The sequence below is a fragment of the Paramormyrops kingsleyae genome, chromosome 6 (genome assembly GCF_048594095.1).
Source record: "Paramormyrops kingsleyae isolate MSU_618 chromosome 6, PKINGS_0.4, whole genome shotgun sequence".
Classification (NCBI taxonomy): domain Eukaryota; kingdom Metazoa; phylum Chordata; class Actinopteri; order Osteoglossiformes; family Mormyridae; genus Paramormyrops; species Paramormyrops kingsleyae.
Window position 1 is genome coordinate 32665258 of NC_132802.1, and position 19507 is coordinate 32684764.

General features: G+C 43.9%; 1 protein-coding gene across 7 annotated transcripts in view; it reads left to right on the plus strand.

Moving 5' to 3' along the window:
* The window catches only part of snphb (syntaphilin b), a 28636-nt gene that overhangs the window by 5913 nt on the left and 3216 nt on the right, over nucleotides 1–19507 (plus strand). For 2 of the 7 annotated variants that reach the window (XR_002837131.2, XR_011991985.1), the window contains exons 2-7: nucleotides 8507–8606; nucleotides 11727–11792; nucleotides 13463–13570; nucleotides 13986–14087; nucleotides 14347–14496; nucleotides 15367–19362. Coding sequence is in view for 5 of the 7 variants with exons in the window: in XM_023803652.2 (XP_023659420.2) it covers nucleotides 8507–8606; nucleotides 11727–11792; nucleotides 13463–13570; nucleotides 13986–14087; nucleotides 14347–14496; nucleotides 15367–16660 (1820 nt within the window). In the remaining 2 variants the exon portion in view is untranslated. Of the gene's footprint in view, nucleotides 1–8506; nucleotides 8607–11726; nucleotides 11793–13462; nucleotides 13571–13985; nucleotides 14088–14346; nucleotides 14497–15366; nucleotides 19504–19507 lie in introns of those variants that run through there. The other 5 variants (XM_023803653.2, XM_023803652.2, XM_023803656.2 and 2 more) reach the window with 3 other exon arrangements.

Genomic DNA, 19507 nt, shown 5'->3' on the forward strand with positions numbered 1-19507 from the left:
CTTATGCATATATATTTATTTTCTTTCGTTGGTATTAACGTATTTAATTCCAGGAGCAGATACTGACACAAGCACATTCCCATGTCATAATAGTACCACTGGTTTCTTTGTGTGTATACTGTTTGTGTGTGTCCCTGGATCTTATCTTTCAGATACAGCAGCTGGTGTGATGATACGGTGTAAAGCAGTAAGATGCAGAAGCTGTCCTCTTATTACTCTTTCTTTTTTGTTCTACTGTTTATGTATTATTTCTCTTTCCCTGTCTTTCTCTCTGACCTCCCTCCTTATTTTATTTTTATTTTTATTATGCATTTATTTATTTTTCTACTTCTTCTGTCTCTCACCCCTTTCTCTCCTTTCTCACTTTCTCTCTCTATCTCTTTCCCACTAACCCCCCCTGTCAGCTCCGGCTTTGTGGCGCAATGACATACAACCGATTAATAAAGAGTATACCTCAAGTAACAAGAGGAGCTTAAATCCGAAGCTCCACTTGGCAAAATAAAAGTGTTGGCACAATAAAGCACCCAGACTAACATCCTGCTTGCTAAACTGCTGGACACGACAGGGAAAAAAAAAAATAAAAAAAATTAAAAAAATAAAAAAATAAAAATGCCAAAAGTCAAAAGTATTTTCTTTACTTATGGTTAAGGTTTGGGCTGGGTAAGGGTTAAAGTCGTCATGTTGGGATTAGAGTTTTCCCCTTAGAAATGAATGGAGAGTCCCCACAATGATATAATTACAAACCTGTGTGTGTGTGTGTGTGCGTGTTACGTTTTTTACATTGGAGTACCTGGCTATTGATTGTGCTGCCAGAGGTACCACTAGAGATTCTGGGCCCAATGAAAGCGTATCATACTGGGCCCTGAAACCAGACCAGTCCAGTTATGTTCCAAAATTTTTTTAGGGTCCCTGTCACTCAGGGGCTCTTGAAATCATGGTAGCGGTTCTCCTGGGTGCAGGCAAAGGCTTCTGCATGCATCGGAGGAAATGGGAGAAATGGGAGAGAGAGAGTTTTTTTGTGGCACCATGCCTTTTACTTAAGGGTATCTGTTAGACTTTTTTGTGGCTCGTTTGTGGAGCTTTCGGTTTCCTAAACCTGTACAGTTACATGGTTATTTAGCTAAATGTTAAGCACTGGACTTTCCTGGCAGCTACCAGCAGAGATGATAGTCAGCTAAAAGAAACTGTGGGAAATGGATATTTGTTATTTATGCCAGTTTTGCTGTATTCACCCTATACCCTAGCCTTGTGTCTATATAGCTTCTGGGATTGACCCCAACAACAGCCTCTGGGACAAGTGAATATAGAATATGGATGGATGGATGGATTTTGCTGCATTATTGTGCTTATTATTAACTTTATAATTTTTGTTATTTATTTAATCAGCCGCCTTGGCCTAGATAAGGTAGCTAGGACAGATTTAAAGCTGACCATACAGTTAAAAATAATGACTCATTGATAGTGGCTAGTCACCTTTATTTTATTTTGTGTCCAACAAGTTAAAAATTATTCGGCAGTACAGTAGCTGCACACAGTACAGTAGTACAGTAGCTGCACACAGTACAGTAGTACAGTAGCTGAACTCCATCTGGAGCAGCGAACCCATTTGTTCCTGTGGCGTGGAGCTTTTGGTGCCAAACGGAAGGAGGGTGGGTATTTTGGAGGTCACAGGGTGGGGGGGGGGGTGCAAACTGACAAGCTGTGTTTTTTTAGGCCTGAGCTGAAAGAGGCTTTGTTTGTGGAGGGCCTTGCAGCCATGTCAGAGAATTAGTAGTGACCGCCTGACATCACGTGTTACATCAAATGGAGAGAAGTGTACCATTCTGTCAGGCAGACGGAGCTTTAACACCAGGCTAGCTGTGCAGGGGGAGTGCAGGAAAAGACCCTGGGATTTTGCACAGTTTGTACGGGGTGATGGTTAAGTCTTTAATATGGCACCTGGACTTCTGCTGCCTTGGTATTTCCCTCCTCCTGGGCCATTACATTACTTTCAGTGTATAATTGGCTCTTTTTAAGCGACTGCTTCGAGAGACACTACAGGGAACAAGAGGCATTAAGCTTGTCCTGTTTCTCATTAAATAGTAAAATGAAAATGAAAGAAAAACTTAATTACATCTAATGTGAACCCCTCTGACATTGCCAGGTGATGTTTCACTTAGATTTTCTGTTGGAGGCTTATGCAAAGTGAAAACTAATTCACAAATATTCAGTATTTTTGTATTTTATTTTTACTAGATGCTTTCATCTAACATGACATACAAGTTAAGGTTAGAGGTGAGGCTCAGCCCTTGTCCCTGGAGCTTTGGGGTTTACAGACCTTGCTCAAGGGTCTATTGGTGATTTCACTCTGTAGGTCTTAGGATTTGAAGTGGGTGGTGTCCAATTGCCTGTCCATCTCAGCTGACTTCATTGAGCCAAAATCCTGCAGATTATAATCCAAGGACAGGTACAGGTGTGTTACTAGCAACCGCAGCCACTGAGAAACACTTACCTTAAATCGACTTATGGCAATAAGAGTATTAGAGGACATCAGAGGCTCACATCTGTATGTAACAGTTTTTGTATTGGAAATGTCTGTGATTAATTTTGGTGATGCTTGATTAAAATAAAATAACTAAAGACTTTGGATGGAAGGGTCTGTTTAGCAAAGAGAGAGAGAGGTAAGGAGATTGCACTGATTGCCACTACACAACGAACCACCTCAGGGATGAGAACTCAAGTGCAGCTGTGGGGTCGGTGATAACTCAGCATCACACTAAATTGAATGAAATGGAACAGCGTGAAGTTTTTTGCGGTGGCTGGAGTGCCAATCCTGCCACCAACCCCCAAATTTTCCTTGAAAGTGGGAGAACCTACTTGCAAGGCTAAATGTAGGTTAACATCATACCCAGGACAAAGCAATCTGCTGCTCTTTGTATGAACCCATCTTCACTTAGGCTCCTGTAGGAGCGCAGACCCACCCCCAGCCAATAATGACTGGTCACCCTCCCATCCTGACAAACACTCATACTCGCCTCAGTCAAATCTGGACCCATTAAAAAAGTATTTTGAAAGATTGGTGCTGTAGACCACTGCAACTGCAGAGACCCAGTGTGTCTGTCCTTTTATTGTACATGCTGTCTATCCATAATAGGGCCATGGAGCCTGGAGGCCAGAGGCAGAGGATGTGGTGGATGGGCAAGTCTCAGGCACTGGTCCACCTTGCTGCATGTGGCTGGGGGGGGGGGGGGTGTCACCCATTTCTTATCCGCGTACTCTGGACAGGGACCTGACTCAGGGTCAGGATAGGGCACAAAGCTGGGGGACAGCATGTGTGGGAGCCATTCGTTATTTGTTGTGGTGGTGGTGGTTGACACTAGGTGGCAGTGTGGGCTGAGTAAGCTACAGGTCACGGTGCAAGCGGGGAGAGAAAAGCCTTAAAAGGAGGGGGTCAGGGGGCGTAAAGTGAGGTGGCAAGGAGATCATACGGTTTTACCTCTAATATGCCATAAACTATAGTAACCCTCACATTGTGATAATTGTAACCTTTATATTATCATTATTAAAAGGGAACTTGACCCAAAGGTTAAATGGATGTGGATCTCAAGTTACTTTTGTATAGTTATTACCATGGCGAGTAATCAACAGGATCTAGCTGCCTTTGCAGTGGCGTGGACGATGTTGGATAGTCACTACACCATGCATGGGATGCCAGCTAAAATTGTTACATCCATCCATCCATCCATCCATAAGAACATATAAGAACATAAGAACTATACAAACGAGAGGAGGCCATTCGGCCCATCGAGCTTGTTTGGGGAGAACTTAACTAATAGCTCAGAGTTGTTAAAATCTTATCTAGCTCTGATTTAAAGGAACCCAAGGATTCAGCTTGCACTATGTTATCAGGAAGACTATTCCATACTCTGACTACACGCTATGTAAAGAAGTGCTTCCTTAAATCCAGTTTGAAATGTTCTCCCGCTAATTTCCACCTATGGCCACGAGTTCTTGTATTTGAACTAATGCTGAAGTAACTATTCAGTTTAACAGCATCCAAACCTGTTAGAATCTTATAGACCTGGATCATGTCCCCCCTCAGTCTCCTTTGCTTGAGGCTGAACAGATTTAGCTCAACTAACCTTTCCTCGTATGACATTCCTCTAAGACCAGGAATCATTCTTGTGGCCCTACGCTGCACCTTTTCTAAGGCCGCAATGTCCTTTTTAAGATATGGTGACCAAATCTGCACACAATATTCTAGGTGAGGTCTCACCAAGGAATTGTATAATCTTAGCATTACCTCCCTTGACTTAAACTCCACACACCTGGAGATATACCCCAACATCCTATTGGCCTTTTTTATTGCTTCCCCGCACTGGCGAGAATGAGACATGGAAGCATCAACATACACACCAAGGTCTTTCTCATAATCAGCTACCTTTATTTCAGTAGGTCCCATAAAATACCTGTACTTTATATTTCTGCTCCCTACATGGAGTACCTTACATTTGTCTATGTTAAATTTCAACTGCCAGGTATCGGCCCAGTCACTAATTAAATCAAGATCCCGCTGTAGCTGCTGAGCCGCTAGTTCAGTATCTGCTACACCCCCCACCTTGGTGTCATCTGCAAATTTCACCAGTTTACTGTATATATTGGTGTCTATATCATTTATGTAAATTAGGAACAATAGTGGTCCTAAAATTGAACCCTGCGGTACCCCACTATGAGCGCAGGCCCACCGTGACATTGTGCCTCTTTTAACTACTCGCTGCTTCCTATCTGTTAACCAGTTATCAATCCATCCATTTAACCATCGATTTCTGTAGCTGTTTCTTCTATTTAGGGTCGCAGGAGTCCAGTGCATATCCCAGAGGCTATGAGCGCAAGGCAGGGAACAAGCCAGGATGGCTCGCCAACACATCGCATACTAAAATTATTCAGGCTGCAAAACTGAAAGTTGTAATTTGTCTTGTCTCGTATTTAATGAAAAAGGCTTGATATGTGATCTCCCATGAGGGAGACTCAGACTTGGCCCTTCCGATAGATTAGCCAACCACACATCTAGAGGAACTGAAGAGAACGATTTGTAGCTTGGGCCTTTCAGAGGATGATCTCATGGTGTCATGGCGTGTTTATGCCCCCTTTGCTGTAGCTACCTATGCGCACTATCTGAGCTGAATCAGAATATGGCATTAAATGTCCAGCCTCCCCCTTAGGGGGGATTGAACACTGGAAGAATCAGCTGAACTGTTGAATTGACTTCTCCCTCCATTTCCCTGTGGTAGCATCCAACTGGATGAATAAATACCCTTCTGTTAATTTGTGGGATAATAGTATGGTCATCATTAATTTTTAATGTTTAATATTATAAACACCATTATATTTCTTGCAGCTGATTGTTAGGTTCTTCCACGACAGGAATCATTTCTAATCTTGTTTAATTGAAAAGTTTTATATATACACTCACCTAAAGGATTATTAGGAACACCATACTAATACTGTGTTTGACCCCCTTTCGCCTTCAGAACTGCCTTAATTCTACGTGGCATTGATTCAACAAGGTGCTGAAAGCATTCTTTAGAAATGTTGGCCCATATTGATAGGATAGCATCTTGCAGTTGATGGAGATTTGTGGGATGCACATCCAGGGCACGAAGCTCCCGTTCCACCACATCCCAAAGATGCTCTATTGGGTTGAGATCTGGTGACTGTGGGGGCCATTTAAGTACAGTGAACTCATTGTCATGTTCAAGAAACCAATTTGAAATGATTCGAGCTTTGTGACATGGTGCATTATCCTGCTGGAAGTAGCCATCAGAGGATGGGTACATGGTGGTCATAAAGGGATGGACATGGTCAGAAACAATGCTCAGGTAGGCCGTGGCATTTAAACGATGCCCAATTGGCACTAAGGGACCTAAAGTGTGCCAAGAAAACATCCCCCACACCATTACACCACCACCACCAGCCTGCACAGTGGTAACAAGGCATGATGGATCCATGTTCTCATTCTGTTTACGCCAAATTATGACTACCATTTGAATGTCTCAACAGAAATCGAGACTCATGAGACCAGGCAATATTTTTCCAGTCTTCAACTGTCCAATTTTGGTGAGCTCGTGCAAATTGTAGCCTCTTTTTCCTATTTGTAGTGGAGATGAGTGGTACCCGGTGGGGTCTTCTGCTGTTGTAGCCCATCCGCCTCAAGGTTGTGCGTGTTGTGGCTTCACAAATGCTTTGCTGCATACCTCGGTTGTAACGAGTGGTTATTTCAGTCAAAGTTGCTCTTCTATCAGCTTGAATCAGTCGGCCCATTCTCCTCTGACCTCTAGCATCAACAAGGCATTTTCGCCCACAGGACTGCCGCATACTGGATGTTTTTCCCTTTGCACACCATTCTTTGTAAACCCTAGAAATGGTTGTGCGTGAAAATCCCAGTAACTGAGCAGATTGTGAAATACTCAGACCGGCCCGTCTGGCACCAACAACCATGCCACGCTCAAAATTGCTTAAATCACCTTTCTTTCCCATTCTGACATTCAGTTTGGAGTTCAGGAGATTGTCTTGACCAGGACCACACCCCTAAATGCATTGAAGCAACTGCCATGTGATTGGTTGATTAGATAATTGCATTAATGAGAAATTGAACAGGTGTTCCTAATAATCCTTTAGGTGAGTGTATATAAATGAATACTTAGCAGTCAGTTATTGGCATATTTAATGCAAAGCAGGATTGTGTGAGCTCAACGTGCCACTAGACAGTGCCCTTCAGCCAGACATCAGAGAGGCTGCTGGAGCGTTAGCCAGGGGGTGTGGTCTGCACCGGTTCAATTATATTTGTAATGTGCTATTTGCCTAACAGGTAACTTGTTTTGAATAAATAAAATGTAAATGTCTTCTCGTGGACCAGGTGGCCAGCACCCAGACTTAGGCACCATGACAACGCAGACACTTACACTGAAGCTGTCTTAGTGCTTATTAGTGCTTATTAGCTTATTAGTGCTTATTAGCTTATTATTGTCTCAGTGTCTCACTGGGCAAATGTTAAAAGCAATGGTGCCTGGTGTCAGTGTCAGCCTACTTTTGCTGCACATGCCTGATACCCATTTGGAGTGTGTTGCTTGATAGGGTTGTGCTCTTGTCTGGAAGGTCGTGGGTTTGAATCCCGTGGGTTGGTGCAGCAATCTTATAACTACTGGGCTCCTGAGCTGGAACCCATCTGCTCCTGGGTTGTTGAATACTGGCTGATCCTGACCTTTGACCTCTAGGCTTTCCTTATTGTTTATTACATTTGACTCTATATATGCGCAGTCTACTGGCCAATCTTCACTGATTGCACATTCCATCAGTAACAGCAGAGTGTGAAGGTTGAATTAGCAGAGCAATAGCACAGCTGTACATAAAATATTACAATCCACACAACATAATAGGAGGCACTTCAGAGTTTAAAAGAGGACTAATTGTTCGTGTGCATCTCACTGGTGCATATGTGACCAGGACAGCAGCCAGGGCCAGCTTCACAGACCTTAACTAGTGATTTTTATTTTACGCTTCTTCCAATATGATAACTGCACCTTATTTGTGGATTTTTTTTTCTATAGATCAGCTGCAGTACAAATTGGACAGAAATCCACAAATAAATAGGAGCAGAGTCACAAATGTTGCGTGATCTACAAATACACGGGAAATGATCCACAAATGTGCAAAACCCATTTCAGGTATACAAATTAATGCTCCATATTTTTGTGGATATAATTTTACATAACACAAATAAAAATACGTATTTGTGGATAGTGATGCATTTGTGATTTTTTTTCTACAAATCAGCTGCAGTACGAAGTGGACAAAAATCCATAAATAAATAGGAACACGATCCACATATAGAATGTGAAGAAATTTTAAAAATACATATTTGTAGATAGTGAAATATTTGTGGATTATGGTACATATTTGTGGATTGTCGTCTGTGGGTTACAAATAACAAAGTCCAATAAAAAAATTGATAGTTACAAACTGGTAAAATACTACCAAAAATACTCCATGTAGTTTGGTGTAATTCAGCCACATCTGAATCTTCTAATTATACACTTGAAATTTGCTTGTTTAGTTTATTGCAACTAGCTTTAACAAATATATTGAATAGTTTGGGTATTCAAGCAGTGGTTTATGAACCAATGTCCTAGAATGAATAGTGACTAAATAAATAAATAATACATTCTGGGCCTCACTTAAATAATTCGAAATCTATGAAATTCATAAAAAGTGATATTACCCTTAGTCTCTGTGACTATACCTGGATGAGTGATTACTAAAATTAAATGAAAGACTGGATTTTAAGCCAGACTGTGATGGGTGTGTTCTGTTTATCTTTACATATATCTGTGTATTTAGTTAGTAAGAGACAAGGTATCACTCTTTAATTGAGCCTCCATCTTTTATGTTATGTTTGGCATGTCATATGACTCCGCACATGTCTGTCTCTGTCTGTCTGTCTGTGTTTATGTGCGTTTCACGCCTATAGGCCTGTCGCCTGCACAGAGTTCTTTATCCACATTGAGAGAGAGGCTACCTGCCCCTATGTCTGCCCCAGCTAACCGGAAGTCCTCCTCAGGATCACGCAGGTAACCCCCAGCATGTTGTTGTCTTCCTCATCTCTCATAATTCCATCACTTTCCTTGATTTATACCATCCCATCAGTTTCTCCCTTGCATCTTCCTCTGTCACGTCTCCTTCCCTGTTCCTCCACCTGACTTATCTTCGTCTCCCTCCAGCTCCCTCGACTCTCCACCCTCTAAGTGTATACATATTTCAGCTCTTGGAGTACACCCTTAGTCCAGTGGCGGCTGCTGGTCTTTCAAACAGAGAAAGCTCATATTAGGCCTACATCATAAAATTCACTATGTTATTTTTACATGAATTCTGCCCTCCATTCCTTTTGCAGAAAGTGGACCCTGTCGTACCAATTAGCTGTTTATTCCAGGGACTTAACCAGTTTCCTCTCAATGGACAGGAGAGAAAGGTTGCTCAAACGATCTTGGCCCATCGTGTTGTGGGTGTATGACTTGACCCATTTTAAACAGGAGAAGCTCCTTTCTACACCTGCTGATGTAGCACCAATTGTTGCCAATAACAATAACAGCTTGTATAGCTGAGGCATTGAACTCCATGTCTTTAAAAATCACACAACTTAGCCCTGCTCCCATGTAAGTCAAGGTCTGAATATGGCACTTGAAGTTCAGATCTCAGTCTCCCTGAGTCAAAGAAATGCCCATAACTTTTCAGGACACTTTCAAATGCCTCCTCTGGAAACACTTGTCTCATTTCATCAAATTTCCCTGGATTGACTAGTTCTAAGAAGCTCATGCTTTCCAAATTTGAAAAACGCTAAGAAATCTGCTCCATGAGATTGTCTAGGATGGCCATGTACAGATTTCTGTAGCGGTCCTGGGGATCCTGCAGTTGTGACAGATGGTGCTTTATCATTGGTTCATCTTGAGGGTCTGATTTGAGATTTGCTGTTTTTGCATAAACTGCTTGATAAGCCTTCTCTGACCTCAATTCTCTTTTTGAAGAATATCCATAGACATTTGCTGGACAATATCAAAGACAACATCTGTCTCAGAGAAGATTTGTTCATATGTGTACAACATCAACACAAACTCAAAATCCTCCAGTTTCATTATGAAGCCTTTGGCAACATCTAATGTGTCATCATCCGTGCTCTCATCCTGGGTAATCTTGTCAAAAGTCTGCAGGAGGCCATCATAATTTTTTGCCACAGTGCTCACTATCCGTGATGTGAAATTCCATCGAGCAGGAGCATTTCTGGGCAATCTTGAAGATCCCCCAAACCCACGTTTGACCAAACAACACATCCCATTCCCTGATAAGGTTTCATCAAGAGGCATGGCCAACAGTACATTTTCTTTGTCACAGCACTTCCAGTCAGCCAGTTCACCTTCTCATTCCAGGAGAGCTGAAAAGACCTGTTATTTTTCCCTGATTTTTGCACCAAATCAATCTTGGGCGTTGGTCTGCCCTACTGTTTAATTCTGGGTCTTTCCACATAAGGAAGACTATAAAATGGCTTTGCTGAAAGCAGGTCAACAATATTAGCACCGTCTGCCATTATGCACAGCTTGCTAGCTGGCTAGTTTCCCCCTCCACGAGCTCCTTTAATTATATGAATGAACTAACTTTACAATGCTGAAACAAGGAGCAAAGTCAAGAACGCTATAATATTGTTTTTATTTTTTTAATTTAAAGAATGATTTGTACAAACAAAAATGGCTTATATCACCAGCAAACAACAGAGTGCAGCAGTTTGTCTTACGACTTCACCTGCAAATCCGCATGGGACTGAACTCGAATCTCTGTAGTGCCGGTGTATACTTAAAACATGCTGTCAATCAAAAAGGGGTTCTGCCCTTTAGACAGCTCCTCCAATCATCAAGCAGCAGCCCAGCATCCTGGCCCGCCCACTGCTCCATTCACTCCTAGAGACGCTGAGCTTCCCTGGAAGTGACGATTCTGGTGCATTAATCCAATAACCGTCCAGCTTTTCTGCAGTGAAAAAAGCTCTTCTGTGCCAGGCCACAGAGGTCCAGTGAGGCTGTGCTTCAGGAGGTTTTCATGCACTGTGCTGCCAGGAAATGTTTGAGAAGAAAATCGTGCCAAACAATCTACAGTAAATAGCTGATTCTGAACAAGCTCATCATGAAGTTGAACGCATTCTGGTGCACTTTTATTAAAACCAATATAAATACGATATTAGAGAAAGCGGAGCTTCCCTTGCAGTCGCCACTGCCTTAGTCGTCCTCGTATCACTCATCCCTTGTATTTGCTTCTCTTTCTCTCACTCCATCCCTCTATTCTCCGATTAGAATTTAGAGAAAGTTTTTAGTGGCTGACCCCTGCCTTTCCCCATAGGCACAGATCTTTCTGCTTATTTTTAGGTATGACAGCACCTTGCAGTGAAATAAACTCTTCACCCTTCCAGCACCACCTTCCAGCTCCTCTTGTGTTTTCTACGCTCTCTGACTTGTGAAATATGTCTCCCAAATCCCCGATGACGTACTTCTGCAGTCATCATTAGGTGACCTCTTATGTGGTTCTCCATTTCCCTCGAAGAATAATTTAACCCCAAAGTACCCAAAAAAAGAGGATAAATTCTAGTTATAAAGCAATATGAAAAAAGAACATACTGCTGTCCCTCTCAACTGACTTCATTGTGCCAGTTAAATGCTTACATGGCTGTCGTGAAGGTCATGGGAACTTGAACTTGTTGATGCTAAGTACAGAAGTTTATGGAATTGCATTTACATAAATAGTTTGAGCCTCGAAAATTTGATTTCCTGCTTGAAAGGCTCTTTTCGTCACATCACTGACACAACCTAAGATTCACACTTGTCCCAAAGCACAAATTACTATGCTGAACGTGCCTATTTTGGCTTTTGTCAGGGAAAGCTTGATGTTTAATGCTGATTTAATGAATAAGCCAATATTTCATGTATTCAAAGGACACTGTTAATAAGGTTTGTTAGTTTAGGACCTTGACAATCTGTGGACATGGCTTATGTTAATAGCGATGTCCATCCACCCAAATTTTTGCAGGATCATTGTTTTACGTAGAGCTTTGAGTTTCCATCCATTTTGCCTTGTTCTTGAGAATGTGTAGGTAGCATGGCGCCCATGCCTGAACGCTCCATCCATGCCTGTCCTTCTCTTGTTTCTTTCTCCAGATTCAACCCCCTGAAGGCTCTGCAGCCAAAACGGCGTTTGCAGCAAATGTTGTCCTCCCCTACTGCGTGAGAGACGCTTCTTTCACTGCGTCATGGCACACACACACGCATGCACACTCATGTAAATTGTAGCATTAGTCCAGACACGCACACACAGCTGCACGCACATGTGTGCATCAGTCCGTGAATTCTGAGGAAGATCACCTGAAAAGAGACAAATGCATGTGACCATAATGATACACACATACACCAGTTTAACGTTTCCACGCAGCCATCATTCATGGCAGCTTGCTTGGTGTGTAAAGTCTGTTGTTATGAGGTGACATTAGTACCAAAATCTAATTGTGTTCAGAAGTCTATCCATCGTGGTTGATCCCAGACAGCATCACAGGGAACCTGTACATGAGTACAAGCTAAGCTGGTTAGCTCAATCTCATGTTCTCAGTTTATTCAATTGAGAAGGAATTATCACTTTATACTGCTAATCACCCATTTTTTCAGTAATTATAGTGCATGTGCCTTTTTTGATGTGCCAAATTATTTAATATCTCTGTAGAATCTATATAGAAGTAAAATTCCTAAATTGACAATTAGTTAAATTTTGCCGTTAATGTCATCCAGAGTTGATTTGGTAAAGCACCTCAACACAACTGAGGGGTATCTTCTGAATCAGAAAAGACTTCATCCAACTCAAGTAAAGCAGACAACCCCACCAACCTTACCACCTACCATAATACCAGCCGGCCTATTAGTCACATAAACCAAGGCGAGGAGATGTGCCAGCAGAACGTGTGCTGCCAAGTCCCTCTGGCTTGCTTGGTTTCCATCTGTGAACTTTAAATTGCTTTCTTTGCTTTCTAGGTTTGCTTCTGCTGCTTTCACCAGTCTTTTCAGTAGCTTGACTGCCCCTTATCATTCCTCTATCTCCTTTCCCCTTCCTTCATATGTACCTATAGAAGTTCAGCCTTCCTCTGGGTCCCCTCCATCCAGTGCTAGGGCCCGATGATTGGATAAGCTCAGGTCCACCTGGACCAGAGGCCAGTTTTCATTGCTTAATTGAAGTCTCATGACCTCACACCTGGAAAATGGAGATACTCCATACGCTGAGTGTTTCCACTGGTCAGAGAGAACTTTTGGTATATTAAAGCCACCATTTGTGCAGTTCCACTTACATCTCTTTATCTCTTGGAACTGTCATTTGACTAACTGCATGCTGTTATTGCACATACATTCTTTTCTTGCTCAAAAAGAAAGTCATGTTTCCTGATATCCTTTCCAGTCATTGCTAACTGGTCAGTATTTAATATGAATGAAGATAGAAGAGCACACAAAAATAATAAGATTTTGTAAGGCATGTAAAGCAACAGGGACATAATCAGGTTAAGATTAGTACTGCTTTCTGCAAAACTCGCTATTTTATGTGCTGACTTACATGGAGAGAGAGTAACTAAGCAGTGAATTAATCAGTAATGAGCCAGGATTAAGAAGGTGCTGTGAGGTGCCCCACTCAGCATCAATTCCTGGTTCTTTTTCTGTGGTGCTAGGATCAAAGAATGAAAGCAAGTTTGTATTTAAGCCAAAGCACAGTTCAAGTGTCAGCTGTGTTTTCATGTAATGTGCTGCTTTTTTATTTTATGTATTGATTGGAAGTTGAGGAGCCTTCTGGAAATGGCTGAACCTCAAGCTTACTGGTCACCTGTATTCACTGTCTGTAATAGCCTCTTATTTCTGGCCAGTTTTGACTATTGCAGGTTCATAGAGCTAGACTACATTCCAATGGAGGCAGGCTTAATGGTTTCAATGCGGCAAAGTCGTGGATTTCTGTACCCGGAGCGGCACAATCGGTCAGCACCTCCCCTTTCTCCACAGCTCCATCTCCTAGTTAGACATCCACCATTACACATAAAAAGCAGTCCCATTTTGTTTACTTTCATTTTCACTTTGTTTGTTTTTTGATTGTTGATTGTATGAAGTGCCATACGTTGTTTTCCTGAGTGCTATATTTCCTCTAGAGAATTCAAATGACAGTGTTCTGTTTTAGCCTTTGATTTTCATTTTTTCTGTGTAATTGTTTTATTCCTGTCCTGGTAGTGAGGCCGTGTTTAAGATAAGTCTGGTGTCTTGTTCACGTCTTGTGGAATTGCTCTGGATATCTTGCTCTGGGAGATGTATGGCCTGCTGTGTCGTCAGTGTCTTTGTGGGCTAGACACCATGCACTGTATTGGAGCACTGAGATCTTCTGTGTCCTGTTCCCCTCAGACGGCCTGCGGCCCCGGTCAGCACCAGGGACCCCTATGGCACCTCCTCACTCAGCAGTAGCTCTGGATCCTGCAAGGGCAGCGACGGGAGCCCTGTGCCAAGGTAACAGAGACCATGCACGCAAACGAGATGCCTACTAGACCTAGCTTACTCCTGCTCTATGTGCTCCACAGTGCAAACATGGGTAACTTTTACATCAAAACCAGGTGGGACCCTCATAAGCGTAGGTTAGTGTCATAAAATTTAAATGAAAAGGAAGGGTTTTCCTGATATAGTCTGAGGCTGAGATCTAGACAGAGAATTTCTACGTCAAAACTGGCTCTGATCTTCATGCTGTTGTCTAAACCCTCCTCTGTTTCAGGCGTCAGGTGAAGTACACCTCCTGCAGTGACAACCATGGCATCCGTCCACCACCCCCGGAGCAGTACCTCACCCCTCTGCAGCAGAAGGAGGTGTGCATCCGGCACCTGCGGGCCAAGCTCAAGGAGACCATTGAGAGGCTGCAGGACAGGTGAGCAATGGGTGTATCTTTGCAGAGCGTGTCTCTGTAGGACAAGTCTCTGACGGGCATGGCTCTGCCAAGCGTGTCTGCAAGGCATATCTCCACTGGGCGTGGCTCTGCTGGACATGTCTGCAGGGTGTGTCTATGCCAGGTGTGGCTCTGCAGAGCATGTCTCTGCAGGTTGTGTCTCTGCCGTGCGTGGCTCTGCCGGGCGTGGCTCTGCAGGATGTGTCTCTGCAGGCCATGTCTCTGCTGGGTGTGGCTCTGGCCGGAGTGGCTCTGAAGCTCGTGTCTCTGCAGGCTGTGTCTCTGCCGGGCGTGGCTCTGCAGGACGTGTCTCTGCAGGCCATGTCTCTGCTGGGTGTGGCTCTGCCCGGAGTGGCTCTGAAGCTCGAGTCTCTGCAGGCCATGTCTCTGTTGGGTGTGGCTCTGCTGGGTGTTCTGTCACTTGTGGGGAATTTTATCCATTTATGTCTTCCTACCTTCAAGGCTTGCCCTCATGTGCCCTTGGAAAACCTACCATCCACAAAATTGCTGTCCATTGGACACATTGGACAGTTAATTGAACATATTCATGTTGCTGAATTTCACACCAGATGTACAATTATGTTAAGAAATAATGACATATGCCAGTATATTGGATTGTATTGCCAGATGTGTTGTCTGATTTTATATCTAACTGCCCTTGTAGCAACAAGCGAAGTTTAATATTGTTTGCAGTTCCAGATATTGTGTCTGAAATAGTTATGAAAGCTGCATGATTAAGGTGTAAAATATCTGGTTCTCTGCTAAATAAGCTGGATGTTTCCCCAGTTGAAGCTGAAGCTGATCCTTTTGGACTCTCCATCTGTCTTGTGCCCCTGTTTCTCCTGCTCCCAGGGACACTGAGATTGATGAGCTAAAGACCCAGCTGTCGCGTATGCAGGAGGACTGGATCGAGGAGGAGTGCCACCGCGTGGAGGCACAGCTGGCACTGAAGGAGGCGCGCAAGGAGATCCAGCAGCTAAAGCAGGTGATCGACGTTGTGCGGACCAACCTGGGCCAGGCAGACACGGGCGTGCAGAAGTACTTCCAGGACATCAACATCCAGAACCGTAAGCTGGAGACGCTGCTCTACAACATGGAGCTGGCTCAGAACGGCTCGGGCCACGAGGGCGAGGATGAGGCCGGAGCGGGACCCGGACTGCCTCTGTCTGCGTCCTGCGAGGGCTCACCAGCGCGATCCCTCACCCGCAGCTCCACCTACACCAAGCTGAGCGACCAGGGGCTGGCCGACAAGAATGGCAACGGGCCTGACTTCCCGAGCCTGTCGGGGGAGGAGACGCAGGACAGCGGCTGCGTCTGCGGGGATAGCCGGGCCAGTCGGGCTGACCTCCTGCTGGAGGCCACGCTGCTGTCGGAGGAGACGTCATCGCTGCTGAGCGTCTGCTCCCGCCTGCCACACTCCTCCACCTATGAGAAGCTCTACAGCAGTGAGAGGGCACTGCCGCTACGGTGCAGTCGCACCTGCCGCAGCCACCCGTGCCTGTCCCACCACCACCTCTACTTGCACCACCTCAGGGAGCAGGGCATCCAGACAGACTGCGGTGCCCCTTACAACTGCGACCTGGACACCATCACGGAGAAGGCCTGCAAGTCCCAGGCCTGCAGCCCTACCTCCATCTGGCTGTCGGAGGAGGGCGAGGACTTTGACACCATCACCTCGGTGACCACAACCACCACGGCCGCCGATCCCACTCCGCTGCCACTGCCCCGGTCCCCCTCCTGCCCCCTGGACCTACCCCCCATAGAGGACGAAGAGGTGCCCTTGCAGCCCCTACCACCCCAGACCTGCCAGCCCAAAAGCACGTCCCCCCCAGGAGTGACGGTGGTGGTGGTGGAAGAGCAAGATGAGGGTGGTGGCATGGGAGCTGCGGTGCCATCCTCAGCGCCTCCCCAGAAGAGCTACTGGAGCCGGCACTTCCTCGTGGATCTACTGGCAGTGGCTATGCCAGTGGTTCCGGCAGTGGCCTGGCTGTGCCGAGGCCCTCGCAGGGACGGCCAGCCCGTCTACCAGATCGGCTCGCTGCTGCGGGGTTGCTGCACCGTCGCACTGCACTCCCTGCGCCGAGGGGGGGGCACAAGGCACTACCCAGCAGGGGGCGGCGGTGGGCTTGGGGGCATTCCCATTTGAACCAGCCCGTACCCTCAGTCCAACGAGTTATGTCACCTGAAAGAAGCGCACTACTCACCGTATGACCTCCTCCAGCCATAAACTGATCTCTAATATCACTTCCCTCGCCGTATTGGATTAAAGAGAGACACCAGAGATTCTTTGGATCGACGCTGATTGTAATACCCAGCCGGAGTGCCGAAGGACAGGTCTCCGCTTCTCTCTTTCTCACTCTTTCCGTCTGCCTGTCTTTGGAAGGTGATGGTTCTGGTGGCCGGGTTCCCCTGCCCCACCCACTACTCTGTGTCCATGAGTCCGCGTGATTTTTTTCCTTTTTTCTCCTTGACCGTCATCATCATGGGGAAACTGAGTGAACAGCTGCCTTGGGCAAAATATCACATAAAAAACCATAAGCTGCTGCAGCTGTGAGTTTTAGTAATAGATATCTCAGCCTTGTGGTCGTAGAATTGGTGGTGTCCTAGTCCATATTTATATATTATAACACATGATGGAAACACCTTGAACAAAATAGTACATGCATCCTTCCTGGTGCCTAATATTGAAGAGGTTCAAAGGGACAAGAAATGTTAAATATTTGTGTTTATTCCAGGTATGCTGAATGACAGTGTTATGTTTTATGTTTGTTAGCTTGCTTTTAATTTTTTTATGTGAAAATGGTAACGCTTTATATCGAAGAGCCCTACATAAGACCTTCATAATACCTATATAAACTGTGTATCCTACAAGCCAGCACCCCTCATTTCCCCGGGTCTCTCTTTTCGCCCCTCTTTCTGCTGTACTCCTGTTATACAATTTCTCCCGATTTTACGCATCCACATTTTTATGATCGTGAGCAGACCCAGCACAGCAGGGGGCGACAATGCACATATAAGTGTAGCATGCACCAGCAAATGAATACAAAAAGAATGTGTTTGTGTGTGCATTCCCTCTTCTTTCCTACATTTACACTTCCAGTTAGCGCGCAAACGTCAGAGAACAGCAAGCTAAAATGAGTGAGATGAGTGAGACCAAAAAGAACAGGTTCTCCTGTAAGTTGTAAGTTGTAAATCAGATCTTTCAATTATATTCATTATGTCTTAAAGTAATTATGACAATGCTATTTTTTCTTTTTTATCAGACATGTCTGATAAAAAAGAAAAAATAGCATTGTAAATCAGATATTTTAATTTGAGAGCCAAACATCACATCTTTTGTAAGCTGCATTGGACCAACTTCAGCACTGAACATGAAGGTAAAACCGATGTGGTTCATCACACAAAACACAGCTAATCACAGACAGGGCAATACAAGCATAAGTTCTTTCATCCTATGAAGTCGTTCTGAGGCAGATCTGCTTACTGTACTAAAATCTCCCTAATTATCACAACCTAATACTGGCAGGTGTGCTGTGTGTGCTTTCTCATTTGTCCCTGTAGGCCTTATGAATGCGTGACGCAGTTTATGATGTTATGAAGGTCTCGTGTCACAACTGAAATGTGAAATTGTTCTTATCAGTGATGCTTTACAGACAATTCTGACAGATTTCCCTTTAACCATCACTCTTTCTTATTGCCCTAGAATTATTATGCGTTTTTAACTTATTATTTAAACTGTTAAACTATCACTTGTGGATTTGGGGGGCGGGGGGCTCATTAGAAATTTTCATAAGACAAATCACATACCAAAGCATTTATTATCATCTAATCAGACACCACTTGGGGGGGAAAACATTGTTCAAGACCAAGTACTTTTCACTGGAAACCTATAATCGAAAAGAGTATATTGTTTTATGTGTGTGGTTGTTCAGTCCTTGTAATCGCACTATAAATCACTTTATGAAATTAGCTACTACTTGAAGTTACATTGCATGTCTCTAAGAGGACCCCTCAGTGATAAGGGGATAAATGCATTCTTGTGTAATAATTTTTAAAGAAGGCAGGGAAGTTCAGTTTTACAGGGATGCACATCTGCAAGGAAAAATTTTCTCCAATACCTGAGTTTTTAGATTATTGAATTTATCTGCAATAGAAGAATTTACTAGATGGCTGTGTCCTAGTTAATATTGCACTGGACATTTCGCCAGCTTCATGATTTATGATAGTTTTGTTTTTTCCCTCTGAACGCAAAATAAGTTGCCTTTCAACCTTTTTTTCATTGTGAGTGTGGCAGTGTCATGTTTTGGCTTGACAATCCTTTAGAGCTTTGGGAAACAATAATACAGCACAGTCTGTCAGGTGTAGCAAACATCTCAAACTCAAATCGCAAGCACTTACAATGAAACTATGAAAAGTATAATAAACAGTACAAATGAATGAACTGATAAACAAATATGGAGCAGTTCTCTCCAAAAGAGAAATGTTTAAAACCTTTAAATGATCTGTATCCTTTTTATGGGCTGAAAGTATGTTTATCTTGCATTATTGGTTTGTGAGTGTGCCATTTAATGTGACCCATGAAATGTCTCTTAAACTGATATGTGAGGTTCACATATTTTTTTTGAAAGCCATATTCTAACATAGATGTTTGTGGTACAGTCAGTGCCAGACCATGACTTGGTTGCGTACGTCGGACTTGGGTGTTGGTTCTGACCCTCGTCACCTTTGCAGCCCTCTGTGTCTGGCCGCTTCTGTGGAGTCACACTGCTCTGCTGGGCATCTCACCGGCATACTGAAGGTCCCTTGGAGCATTCATGACTCGTGGGGCTTTCAAGCAGAATGCAACAGGTGAGCTCAGATGGAGGTGGAGAGGGACTGATATGAAATGAAGATATGCAGTCTGAGGACATTGATTTAAGGCTAAAAAACAACTGGTGTCTAATAAGCCTGGCAACCTGTAATAAATAAATATGGTAATACAAGTAATAAGTCG